The sequence below is a fragment of the Pseudopipra pipra genome, chromosome 6 (assembly GCF_036250125.1).
Source record: "Pseudopipra pipra isolate bDixPip1 chromosome 6, bDixPip1.hap1, whole genome shotgun sequence".
In the NCBI taxonomy this organism is placed as follows: domain Eukaryota; kingdom Metazoa; phylum Chordata; class Aves; order Passeriformes; family Pipridae; genus Pseudopipra; species Pseudopipra pipra.
In genome coordinates, this window is record NC_087554.1 from 924,749 (window position 1) to 938,063 (window position 13,315).

The window sequence follows — 13,315 nt, forward strand, 5'->3', positions numbered from 1 at the left end:
TGGGGTTTTGGGTGAAGTCTGCTCTCTCTCCAGGCTCCCCACAGCAGCCCCTGTGTTATCCTGGGCCCCTCTCCAGCACTAATCCTGCTGGCAGCCGTGCTCCTGATAACCCTCCAGGCCTGGGTGAGTCCTGATGTCTCATAGGCACCAGCAGTGTTCCCTTTGGACATCTGATACGGGCTATAAATACCAGGTGGGTTCATGTTCCCTCCAGCACCAGTGCCAAGTCACCTGAGATGGGCAGACAGAGATCCCTGTGCCAGAGAAATGGCTGCAGCCTTTGGAAAAGGGACTGGGTCCCTGGTGTGGGCATTTGAGGGCTCCACACTCCTGGCCAGGTCCCTTCTGCTGGGGTTTGCAGCACTGGTGTCACCTGGGATCTGCACCCCACAGGCCAGCGGCGTCCCGGGCTCTGATGGAGACAGCTGAGGTGTTGCCAGGCTTTTCCCTTTTTTCCAGGACACCCAAGACACATCCCTGCCTGCTCCAGGTACTACTCTGAGCTGTTTACTCGTTATCTGCACACCTTGTTCCTGGGTACACCCTTACACTGGTGTTTAACAGCCTGGTGATGCTGCTGCACCAAAACACACTAAGTTTGGTTCCAGGCCTGGTGTGAAGTCCTTGCTCTTTGATATCCATGGGGATTTTAGTCGGTGGTTTGTGTTGGAGCCGGGGTTCACTCCTTTCCCTGCTTGTGGTTGAGGGGAAAGGCTGAGGCTGACCCACCTCCGCTCATCTTTATTAATTTGTCTTATGCACAGACGTGGAGGAAATAATGATTTCAGGCAGGGATTTGGGGACAGGCAGCACCCTGGCCGTGGTTGCCTGGCTGGGGAGTTGTTGCACCACTTCTCCAATTCTTTCCTCACTTTCACAGACTCGTGGGATCACAGGATCACAGGATCACCCAGCCCACCCAGTTCCACCCCCTGCCATGCACAGGGACACCTTTCACCAGCCCAGGTCGCTGAACGCCCCATCCAGCCCTGTCTTTGCCCCTCTGCGGTGAGCAGCTCTCCCGGCCGGCTGCCAGGGGTCCGGGGCTGCCGCGTGCGGGAAAACTGAGCTACGATTCCCGAAGAGCCTCCGGGACGGGGTAGGAGGAGAACGAGGAGTAGGAGGGCGGCATCAGCCGGGGCTGAGCCCAGCCCGGCCCCCGGGGCGGAGCCGGTGCAGCAGCGCCGGGGAGGACGGCGGAGCCCGGGGCAGCCCCGGCCCGACGCCGGGATGAGCTTCCCGCGGCCCCTGCGCCGCTCCGTCAGCCTCAGCCCGGCCCGCACCCTGCGCCTCGTCGTGCTGGGGCAGAGCGCCGTGGGCAAGACAGGTAGGACGGCGCTTCCCCCTCATCCTCCCGGTGTCCCCCCGGCATCTCCCGCCAGCACCCCTCCGGCATCCCCGCATCCCTCCGCTATCCCTCCGGCATCCCCCGGTACCCTTCTGGCATCCCCAGGCGTCCCCCCGGTATCTCCCCTTTGGCTTCTTCCCGGGCAGACGGACCGACCCTCCCGTGTCCCTTAGAAAGCCGGGATGGGGAACGTAATCCCGGTGTCCCCCAGCCCATGGCGTTTGAGGGCACCGAGTTTCCCTCCCCTCGAGTTCCCCGCGTGGACACTTCGCAGCCGGGGCTCGTCCCTCGGGGGTTTTTCCCGTGCCCGAGGGGTCCCGGGCTGCGCGGGAGTGGTGGGTCCGGGTGGCACATCGCTGACCGAGAGAGCTTTCCCAAAAGCTGGGCTCGGGTTTGGGCTTTCCTAGGTGTTGGGAGTTCGCCGCTCATTCCCGGCGCCCGCAGCGGCTTTGCGGAGCCTCCTGCACGGCGCCCAGGCTGTTTTCCTTCAGGAAAAGTCTCTTTCCCTGCGCCTTGCTCGGCGCTCTCCGTCTGCGCCCGTCGGGGCGGGGGTTCGGGATGCTCTGCCGGGAGCATCTCAGCTCCTTCCTTCGCCGTGTTCCTTCCTGGGGATCATCCTTTCCCCCTTCCCACTCCTCTACCCCGGGCTGTGAGCTCCTGGGGGCAAAGGTGCCCTCCGCGGCACCCAGCGTGCCGGGAGGGGGTCAGAGGCAGGGGAAGGTGTGTATTCATGTGGATCCGCACCGGTTTATTGCAATGATCCGTGACCCGTGCAGAGCCTGGGGGAGCCTTTGGGACACAGCCAAGCTGCCACGTCCTCGGGGAAAGGGAATGTCCTGCCCCTTTGGAAAAGGCATCACCTGTGCAGGTGCCGCAGCACCGGCGGCTGTTGCAGCCGCTGGAGTTGCTTTTCCGTGCACAGCAACTGGCACTAGTGAAAAATTATAATTCCCTGATTGAATTAGAGGAGGCAGCTCCCAGCTCTCCACGAGCAGCACGGGAGCACGGGATGGGGCTCAGCTCTGCAGTACCCAGAGCACCAGGGCAGTATTTGGCCTCGACAGAGCAGATGGAGCCTGTACAGCACACACAGACCCTTTGGCTCACCCCCACCCCGGCCTGAACACGTGTCTTCCTGCTGGTGTCGATCCCACCCGGCACAGAGCAGATTCCTGGGAGCTTCAGGCCCTTCCTGCAGGGTCTGTTGCGCCTCCTGCTTCGGGTGGGATCGTGCTGAGGGTCTTTAAAAGTTCCTCCAGTTGGGCTCAGCTGTGGCTTCTGTTGGTGCCATCAACACTCGTGTCCTCCAGCAGCGGGGTTTTTGCCCGTGTGATGGTGACAGAGGGCATGGAATCAGGGCACAGGGAGGTTACTGATACGTGGCTCCTGCAGAGGAGTGTGCCAGGAACAGGGAGCAGCCCCCAGGATGTGAGTGGGCCCCACACTGGAGCATCACCAGGACAAGCTGCTGCATCCACCCTGCAGGACAACAGAACCAGGCTGGGAGAGCCGAGGGGTGGGAACAACCGGAGGGTAACTCATATCTGGGCAGCTGCAAGAGGGGAAAAAAATCTCCTTAATTCTCAGAAAGAGTTTGGGGTTTTTTGGAGCAGTTTAGAAACCTTCAGGGTGTGGTGATCTGAGGTCACAGACCCTCCAAGTAGGAAGGGGGGTTGGGGGCAGCCCTGTGGTTTAAGGATCTCACCCTCGGGAGCTGGAAACGCAGCCCGGCCAGGGCTTGTGTTATCCTCTGCTGCTGCTGCCCAGCGTAAACTTTGCCATAATCCAGAGCAGAGCTCTGCTGCAGCACGTGGACAGAAGATGGATCGGTGCTGGACACCGTTCCCCAGCAGCACAAACAGGGCAGCAACGTGGGCAGGCGCTCGGAGCAAACACGAGGTGCCCAGCCCTCCCCGTGGCAGGTAAATCACCCCTCGAGCCCACAGCCATCCCTGGAGCCCAGGTTCTATGCACAGTTAACCCTTTCAGCTCTGGGGCTCTCCTCAGAGAGCCCTCCCCGGGGTTACTGATGTTCAGGATGGGGAAAGAAACCTCCTTATAAGGCTGGGTGGCCACGGCCGCTCTGCCTGCGGCCGCTTCCCCCATTGGCAACTCCGCTCCTGTTCCTGCGCTCCAGCCAATTTTTAATCAATCTAATTGGCTCCTCTTCTCATCCCCACAGCATGTGCTCCAGCTTTGGGTGGCTGCCTGACATATGACACACAATCAGGTGCTTTCTACAGACTGAGCCTGGCTCGTCCCACTCCCCCTGATAATTCCATTGCCTCTTTGAAGGTGCCGATAGGTGCCTCCTGCAGGGATCCCTGGTTATCTCCCCAGAGCAGTTTGGCTAAATTACCTGCTTTTCCCATCAAATCCCTTCCCTGCTGGGCAGGTTTAAACCCACAGGCGGATTGGGGGGCGAGGGGATGGTGAATCCCCCAAACAGGAGCTGGGCAGGTTGTGAGAGGCAAGAGAAGCTGCTGGGGCTGGTGGAGCAGGAAGCCTGACTTAGGTGGGATGCCACATTCCTGGGACAAGCACACAGATCTTGACTGGTCTGGTGTGGGTCTATAAGAACAGGACACTGGGAACATCTGCTGATGGCCAGATGGGACAAACTGACCCCGGGTTGCACAGGGAAGGTGAGCTTGGAGCGTCGTGCTGGCTTGGTGTTGGATTTTCACACCCCCCCTTGTGTTTCTGGAGGGGTTTTCATCACATCCTGGTTCTGCTGAGCGTTATTCTCCCATCACACTCCTGCTCTGTTCCCTTCCCCCTGCTGCGCTGGCACCTGGTGTGCAGCTTCTCCATCCTCTCCCTCCTGGATCCGCACTCCTGCCTTGCTCTGGCTGTTCTTTTTTCCCCTGTTCCCACTCGTTTTCCTCTAATTTCCCTCTCCACTCCTGTTGCCTTTCCAAGCCAGCTCTCAGCCTCTCCACTGCCTTTCACTCCCATCTCCATTACCATCATTAACACCTTGAATGGCTCAGGAACCACTTCCACCTGTGCTTCTGAACTCTCTTCAGCTTCCCAACCACAAATTTCCCCCCAGGCGTCGGTGCCACTCTCTCCATGGCTGGAAATTCCTGTCTGGAGACTTTGCACCATGGCAAAGCTTTTCCTGCCTCTCACAGGAAAATCTGAGGAGCCCGTGGAGGTTTTTTGCAGTGCCCAGGGAGCTTGCCCACCTCCCAGCCCTGCTCTGGAGCCAGGGTCTGGATCCCTCAGCCTGGTTGGCTGGGATTGATGAGAGGCAGCCAGGAGAGAGCCCTTGCTGTGCTGATGGAGTGGCTGGGCAAGGCTACGGCACCAGCAGCCCTCACCCTGCCAGCAATTTGGGAATTGCCTGGCTTGGCTCTGGCACAGGGAAACCTGTAATTGGATGAGGGGGTTTAATTGCCCGAGCTGTGGCTGCTCCTGCTGCTCCTTGCCCTTGCAAAGAGGAAAAATCGTTCCAAAGGAGCAGATCCCTGTGTTGGTGCTGTGGCAGCATCAGAAGGGGCTGGGGTGCTGGAGGCCTTGCAAGGATGAAACTGGTCCCCAGTTGTGCCCAGCATCCCAGGGATGTGAATTCCCAGGCTCAGGCGTAGCAGGGAGGGGATGTGAGAACCGAGAATGGGCTGATCCTCCAGACACCGGCTCAGCTCCTCTCCCAGCTCCTGGTGTCACTTCCAGCACTGCTTTCCTGCAAGGCATGGCTGGCCTAGGGAGGAGATCCTGGTTTGCCGTGCCCTGTGTTCCTCCCACTTTGGCCTTTTGGTGAATTCCATGAAATTCGGTGCCAGCAGCCTTCCCTTCTCCACATGCTGTGTCTGGGTCAGGTTAAACAGACTGGGCTGAAATTCATGGGACCCCTCCCACAGGTCCCTGCTCCATCCATTCTGCAGGTTCCTGCTCTGTTCCTCCTCTACATCCCTGCTTCATCCTCCCCACAGATCCATCCTCCATCCCTCCTGCCTCAGGCAGCTGATGTTTCCCTGCAGTTTGATCTGACAACCATAACAGGCTTTGTTGTGTTTTTTTTTCCAGCACTGACCGTACGATTCATCACCAGGAGGTTCATTGGAGACTATGATCCAACTCTAGGTAGGGAAACTCCTTTTCCTTGATGCTGTCACAGAGTTAACTGTCACGAACTCACCACATTCCCTCCTGTTCCTCCTTGTCCAGACCAGCCATGGGCAGAGCCCCCAGCCATCCTGACCTCTCCCTGGTTCCTCAATCCCTTTTTCCCTTTCTGTTGTTATTATTATTATCCATTTTCCCTCTGCTGCTCCATGACCCCATGTTGCTCCCACGCTTTGGTCACTGCTGCCCCCTCAGCCATCCACATGTCCTGGGGTCTCTGGTGCCATGGGAGATGCTGGGCCTGATGCCACAGCACAGGGCTGCCCTTCCTGGGCATGGAAAGATGGGCTGGCTCAAGATGTGGTCTTGAAACAGAGGCCACAGGGCTGTGGGATGCAGCAGGTGAAAATCCACTTCTCTGCCACGGCTCCATCGCAGCCACCCGGGCTGTGGCTGCTCCCCTGGGGTTCTCTCACACACCTTTTGTTGTCTGTCCCCCCCAGAAATGATCTACAGGCACGTGGCTGTCATTGACGGGGAGATGGTGCACTTTGAGATCCTTGACACGGCAGGACAGGTGAGCTCAGGCCGTTCAGAGCCCGGGAAAACACCACTGGAGCAGAGCAACCTGCCATGGAAGGCCATCCCCGCTCTCCCACTGGCCTTAATCCGTGGTGTCTGGGATACCCCTCGTGGTGTCCATCTCAGAAAAAGGATGTTTTGGTGAATTTATGTCTCTCTAACATCAGTCACAGTGTGGCTTCAGGGGAATGTTTCCACACTCCCGTTGCTGGCGCGTGGCACCACTCTGCTGGTGGAGCGTCCTGGTGGCTCCAGGGAGCAGTGATTCCCCCCTTACCCACGCCAGGACAAGGCTGATGGCCATCCCCATCTGCCACACTGCCCAAACCACCACGTCCCTGCCCCAGGCATTGCCTGCAGGTCACTGCTCTCCGCGAACCCACAGCCAAACCCTTCCCGGGGACGGCGCGGGGCCCTCGGGAGGTTTTTCCGGGTCGCGGCCCGGCAGTGCTGGAATTCCAGGGGCGTTAACGGGAGCCCGTCTGCCCCGGCAGGAGGAGGACTCCCTGCAGATCGAGGAGAAGATCAAGTGGGGCGACGGCTTTGCCGTGGTGTACTCGGTGACCGACCGGTGCAGCTTCGACGAGGTGATGCGGCTCTGCTTCCTCATCAACCACCTCCACGCCAGCCCCAAGCGCAGCGGCGGCGCCGAGCAGCCCCCCGTCGTCATCGTGGGCAACAAGAAGGACCTGCAGTTCGACAGGATGGTGTCCACGGAGGACGGCGAGAACCTCTCCAAAGCCCTGAAGCTTCCTTTCTACGAGATCTCCACCCGGGACAGCTACGAGGAGCCGGTGGCCGTGTTCAGCAGCCTCTACCAGGAGCTGCTGAGGCAGGGGCACTTCTCCCCGGGCTCCTTCAAGAGGAGGACAGTGTCCAAGCTGATGGAGAAGATTCCCAAGATGCAGGCCAGCTCCACCCTGAACTCTGTGGGCCGGAGCCTCAGCTTTAACTCCTTCAGGGACTACATCCCTGAGTGAGTGTCCTGGCTCCAGGACGGCGGGACGGCTCATCCTGCTGCTCCAGCCCCAGGGTCAAGGGAGGCTGGTGGGGCTGTGCCGGCTCCCCAAAGGGGAAGGTGGAGAGTGGGGAGGGTGGGATTGGGATACAAGAGCCCGTGGGTTCTTACAAACAGGCTTTGTGCCAGCAGGGAAGATGTTCTTCATCCCTTTGACCCCTTTGTTCCCTCTTCCCCCTCCTGCATGGCTGCAGTCAGCAGCACCTTGGCCCATGGTGACTTCAGTGATGTTGGGCCGACCTTTGGAGGCTCAGCTGTGTTTTGGCAAGGCTCAGATCCAGCACAGGCACATCCAGGGGGTCTTTCCTTACTGCCCTAAGCTGGCTGTGTCTGTCTGTGCCCCAAATCCAGCCCCCACAGTGGGTGACTCTGAGGGCTGCGCTGGCTCCTGGAATGCCACCAGCTGTCCCTGCCCTGGGGATGGACCCTGCTGCCTCTGCTGCCCGCTGTGGCTGGTAAAACCCCCCTGGATTCTCAAACCCTGCCAGCCCATCCAGCTGCTCCGGGGGTGATCCCTGCCCACTCCCACCCCTAAGTGCCCCCAGACCCTCGCACCGTACGGAGGAGGGTGACAGGGGGCTGTGTCCCTCTCTGCCTCCACTGCTGTCCCCCAGAGAACCAGGCCAGCTGAGTTTGCCCATCTCCAGCCCCTGCCAGAGGCCAGGGCTGAACTTCCATCCCGGTTTTCCCCTGGATTTGTGAACTGAGGCGGCTGTGGAGGGGCTGCTGGAGCCCCTCTCCCGACCGGCTGCACCCGGCTGGAACCCCGAGCACGTTACAGCAAACAGGGATCTGTTTACAGCAGGGGGGAAAAGCCTCTTAATCCCTGGCTTTTCCAAAAAGCCATTTTTTAACACTTCAGGCCCCTTGGCTTGCTCTCCTCTAGTGAGACTGTAAATAAACCCTGGAAGAAGGGCAGCAGATGCTCCATCCCTGCTGAATCCACCACCTGCTCCCTGCTTTCCAAGTCACCCCAGGCCTGACATCTCCACCTCGCCGGGGCAGCCCATCTCTGGGGGAGGCAAATCGACCTGCCCAGATTTCGGATGCACACCGAGCCCTTAGGCTCAGATCCCACTTCTCCATCCCAGAAGAGCAGCATTCCCAGGGCAGCTTCTCCCGTTGATGCCCTGCCACTCAGTAGCAAGGACACGACAGAGCCGACTCCAGGAGGTACAAATGCTGTTGCTTGCAGGGACCCCCGTGTCTGTTCATTAATTTCCCTGTTCCCAAAGGGAGAATCACCACGGGCTGATAATTTGTTGTTTGCACAGGGATGGGGCAGGAAATACATGGGAAGGATCCAGGTCACAGCTCACGTTTCCCTCCCTCCCTGCCGGTGCTGGGGCTCTGTGGCTGTTCAGGGTGGCTGTGCTGGGACCTTGTGGTGTGACCTCTCCCTTGTCCCCCCTGTTGTGACCGACCCCATTGTCTGCTGCTGCGTCCTGTGACAATAAAAGCCGAGTTCCCAAGCACCTGTGATGCTCCCATGGGTTATTTTTAGGGTGCTGGGTCCCTCTCAGGGAGCAGAAGCAAAGGGGTGAGTGTTGTGGGATCACCTTAAATTAGGGCTGGGCATCCCCCTTACCCTCCACCCATGCCCAAGCACCACGAGCTGTCCTGGGTCCCTCCATCCCTAGGGATGGGAATGGCTGGATGCGTGCCTGGGAGAGCTTCCCTGGAGCATCACAGCCTGGGAAACCACTTATCCCACATCCCCAACCTGCCATGGAACCCACTTGGACACCCTGCAGCTTCCAAAAGTGTTTCCTGGGTCTGTCTGAGGGGCTTCCCTCCAAGGGGTTTGTTAAATCCCACCTTTGTCCATACACCTTGAGGGGAAAAGGAGCCTCATGAGGGGGCCAAGCCAGGACAGTAATTTGTGGCTGCTCCTTCCCAGCACCTTCATTAAAATCCCAATTTTTATTGATTTATGTTTAATCTAGGGAATTAAAGTTCGCTCAGGGCTCTGCACAGGGGGAGAGCTGGACAAGGTTTGGGTTTTTTTTGTTTAATTTTAGAGAGCTTATAGCATTCCCAAGGGAGCTGAATGGTGGGAGCTGGGCTGAGGTTTGTGATTGGGCAGCTGGGGTGGGTGTTGCTGCCCTGGCAGGGATTTGGGAAGTGCTGAGCCAGCTGCTGGGATGGGGAGAGAAGAGTTTAAGAAGGATTAAACCCTGCTGGGATGCTGGACACATGCTCAAGTCTGTCATTGCACAGGCTTTGGGTGCCTCACCCACGTTGCTCAGTTCCCAAATATCCCCCCAAGGTTTGTCCAAAGGGCTGGATTTCCCTTTGCTGGCTCGATCTCCAGGTCAGTGCAATGCCAGCTACGGCAGAATCCTGCAATATTCAGCAGGAATTATTCCAAGAGATGGATGAAAAAGGACCAGCTCGTGAGCAGGAAGCAGGGCCAGTGCTGGAACAGCACCCCCAGCACTCCTGGGAATGGAGGGGCGCTGGGCACGGCTGGGATTGCTGTCCTGGATTAACCCCAGTGTGTTTTATATCCCAAGGAATCCAGAAAGGTCTCCAGCCAAAAGCTGCTGCAGCCCCTCACCAGGACTCCTGGCCCTGCCTGCCCACTATAATTAGCACAAAACCTCATTAGTGCCGGGCTCTGCTTTGGGAGAGGCCAGGGGAGCTCGTCAGGGCTGGTAATTGCTAATTACTGGAAGCCCCCCTGGTTGGCTCTCCAGGGGGGAGATTCCCCTCCGGGTATAAAATCTTCAGGATGCAGCATCTGTGATGGGTGGGGACAAGTCTGGGGGGTTCCCTCTGTGTGGATCCTGGGGGGCAGCACTGGGGTAACCCCATAAATCCTAAATGGGTGGGGTGGGGGGTGTGCAGGAGTTGGGCAAGGAAGGAAATGGAGAAGAGGAGGAAGAAAAAGAAGGGAACTAAGAAGAAAATGAAGAGGAGGAGGAAAAAAAAGACAAAGAAGAGGAGGAAGAAAAAAAGACAAAGAAGGGGAGGAAGAGGAAGATCTGTGCCTTCCTCAGAGCAGAGCCTGCAGCTTCAGAGCCCCGGGGAGGTGAGTCCAAGCCAGTTCCCTGGAGAGGAGGAGCCCAGAGCTCCCCTGCAGCCCCTTGGAGCCGCTGGTTCCGTGGGGATGTGTGACCTGCAGCCTCCTCCCTGCCCAGCAGGGCTGTGCCACCAAAACTACACCCCAGGGCATTTTTGGGATGGAAGCCGGGAGCGAGGGCTGGGGTTTGGTGTGCCTTGGAGCTCTCCCAAAAGAACCACGACTGTCCTTAGGGAGCACAGGGCTTCAGGGCTGCTAATGACCCCCCCAGGGAAGAGGGATGGACGGAGCCGGGGTATCCCACGGTGATCCCCTGGGTGGGTGTTCCTGTGTGTAGCTGGGAAGTGTCACTCCTCTGGGGACATGTGGGTGTCAGGAAGGCTGTCCTGCACCTTTCCAGCTCAGCTCCACAGGAAGAGTTTTGATCTCATCTCCCAGACAGCATCTCCAGGGCCGGGATTGGGTTTGGCAGCACGTGGGCTGCGAATCCGCTCAGCAGGTTTCTAGGAAGCTTGGGAGAGGCAGATGAAGCAGAAAGGTCCTTTCCAAGAGCTCCCTCGCCTGTGGTCACCTCCAGCAGCTCCCTGGCATGTCAAGCCTCCCCATTATCCCCACTTAACCCCTCTGCCAAAGGGTTTGCTGGAAAACCAAGGGATTTTGGAAGACTGAAATCACGGGCTGAGGTTATGGGGTGCAGCTGCTTTCTCTTGGCAGCCACAGCTTTTGTCAGCAGCTGTGCCTTGTTTTAAGAAAAAAAATAGATGGTTCAGGCTTTTTGAAGGCTTTTCCTGGAGGAGCAGCACATGGATCTGGCCCTGCCGCAGCTCCAGCCCCGTTCCTGGGGTTATGGGGAGAGTGGAGCTGCCAACGGCCCCTCCCAAGCAGGTGCTGCCTTTGGACACCCCAAATCAGCACCTCCACCCCACTCTGAGGGATCTGAGCTCAGAGCAGGAACACTGAGGGTGTCTGAATGCTACAACAATCCTTTGATTTAAGATGCCTGGGCTCAGTCTGGGAGTGCAAGAGGGGTGAGTGCTCCATGGAGGGGTTTTCCTCGGCACAGCGGGCTCCTCTCTCCCCACATTAGCAAGTTTAGGGAATATTGTGCATTAGGGTTTGGTCCCTGCCTCCATCTCACCGTCTTGGGTATCCCCAAAATATCGGGCTGTGCCTGGAGGGAGAGGGGACAAGGGATACACGGGGGCTGTTCCTATCCCATCAGCACCAACCAGAGTTGGCAGCTGGAGCTTTGGACTTTCCAACTAGAAAATTATCCATCCATGGGTGACTGTGGGTGCTCTGGGCTGTCCCCCAGACCACCCTCTCCCTAAAATCTGCTGCTCCATGTGAGACTTCCCTGAAAGCACGGATGGGCTGTGGATGGACACAAAGAGCCCCTCTGTATCCAGGTGCTCCTGGTTTGGGAGACATGATAGGGATGGGAAGGGACAGTCGTCCTGTAGTCACTTCCAAGGGCTGTTCCTGTTGGTAAAGCTCCGTTGTCATTCCAAGTCCTGCTGCTCATTTGTTGCTTTATGAATAGCTGTGGAGTTCATGGAAATCTGGGATTGTTTTCCAGGAGGAAATCTGGGCTGAGATTTGGGTGTTTTGGAGCCGTATCACCCTTTTTTGCTTCTTTTTGCTTTTAAAGCGATAAATGTCCCAGCCAGAATAAGAAGCACAAGGCTTCCTAAGGCGTGGAGAATTCCAGCACAGCCAAAGGCTTTTGCTGGCACTGAAAGGAAAGACTGGGAACTGCAAGGGGAAGGAAAACCGACGGAGAACACCCACCCCAGCACATCGGCTGGTTTATTCCCGGGACGGATTCTGAAGGCATCGTCTCCCATGAGACAAACCTTGGGAGAGCAGGAGGACAGTATATCCATGTACATCCATGCTTCCAGCTTCAGGTAATCCACCCTGCCTCACCACTGTGTCTCCCAGCTTTTGGATATCATGGGAAAATGGATAAAAAGTGGGGCTTTGGAGTAGTGGGGTTTTTGGTACCACAGAATCCATCCCCCCAGGGAGGGTTTGGGATGAGGCTGCTCCACTTGACTGGGGAAAGTCAAGGAGAGATGCCAAGTCCTGGAGGGCTTTGCTGCTCCCACCAGTTTTCCTTTGCTCTTGGCCAACCCACACAGCTTTCCTTTATTATTTTTTTTTTAAACATTAATATTTATGAAACCCCAAACCAGCCTCCCCTGGAGGGTCTGGCCGTGCTGCTGGGAAGCTGTGGCTGTAATTTCTGGTGCTTCAAGGCTGTAGGAAAATATTGATGGAAAGGGCTGGTCCTTCCCAAGTGCAACCCCACACACATGGAAAATCCCTGTGGCTCTCCGTGGTCTCTCTTTTTCCAGCCAGACTGAAAGGTGACAACAGGACTCTTAAAGGATGTGGTGTGTGATCCACAGGGTACACGGTGAAGGAAGCCTCTCTTAGGGGCTGCTGATCCTAAATCCCAGGGGGAATAACCCTTAATCCCTGTTTTCTGGGTGTTTCACCAAAAAAAGCTTGGATTCCCGAGCTCTGCTTATTGGTGCTCGTGGGTTAAATGTCTTTCCAAGCCTCCCACTCCATCCTTCCCCGGGAACCTATTGGTGCTGCATCCCAAACAGCCTCGAGGGCTGGCAAATCCCAGAATCCTGGAATGGTTTGGTTTGGAATGGACCTTAAAACCCATACAGTTGCAACCCCCTGCCACGGGCAGGGACACCTTCCACTATCCAGGTTGCCCACAACCCCTCAGCATCCCTGGAGCTTGGAAAGCCCCGGGGGATATTAAAAGGGAAACTTAAGGTCCTTTCAGCCCTGCAAAGTCAGGAAAGGAGGAAAGATGCTCCACTTTGCATAGGAGGAGACTTAAGAGTGTATAACAAAACTCCAACTAATGGAAGCAGGGGGGCAGGACACTCTCCTGGAATCCAGGAGCCACCCCAAAGTGATGGTGTTTTTTTCCTGTAACGGGCCAAGGCAAAGTGGTTTTCCTTGGCAGTGTGAGGAAGATGAAGGGAGGCTTCCTGCTGCTCGCGGGAGCCGCCTCGTGCTGCGATCTGTGAGGGGCAGGAAAACTCCCTAAACTGTTCCTCCTCCCAAAACACGGCAGTTCTGGGAGGGAAGAGGGCTCAGCCCAAACCCTGCCCACGTGCAGCGCTGGGGGGGGGGGGGGGGGTGTGTGCCCAAACTTGGCCAAATATTTTGTTGAAACCTCCAGCAGGATTCTTTCCCCGGGATTTGAGATGCTTTTTAAGAAAAGCTTTTTAAAAAATCT

The 13,315-nt window shown here is 57.4% G+C and overlaps 1 protein-coding gene across 1 annotated transcript; it reads left to right on the top strand.

Annotated features, from left to right (window-relative positions):
• Window positions 1-905: 905 nt before the first annotated feature.
• On the top strand, window positions 906-8,494 carry LOC135416630 (ras-related and estrogen-regulated growth inhibitor-like). The gene is made up of 5 exons (XM_064659912.1): window positions 906-1,327; window positions 5,381-5,437; window positions 5,923-5,996; window positions 6,496-6,977; window positions 7,882-8,494. The coding sequence occupies exons 1-5, from the start codon at window positions 1,231-1,233 to the stop codon at window positions 8,000-8,002; spliced, it is 831 nt and encodes a 276-aa protein (XP_064515982.1). The 5' UTR covers window positions 906-1,230; the 3' UTR covers window positions 8,003-8,494.
• The last annotated feature ends 4,821 nt before the right edge of the window (window positions 8,495-13,315 follow it).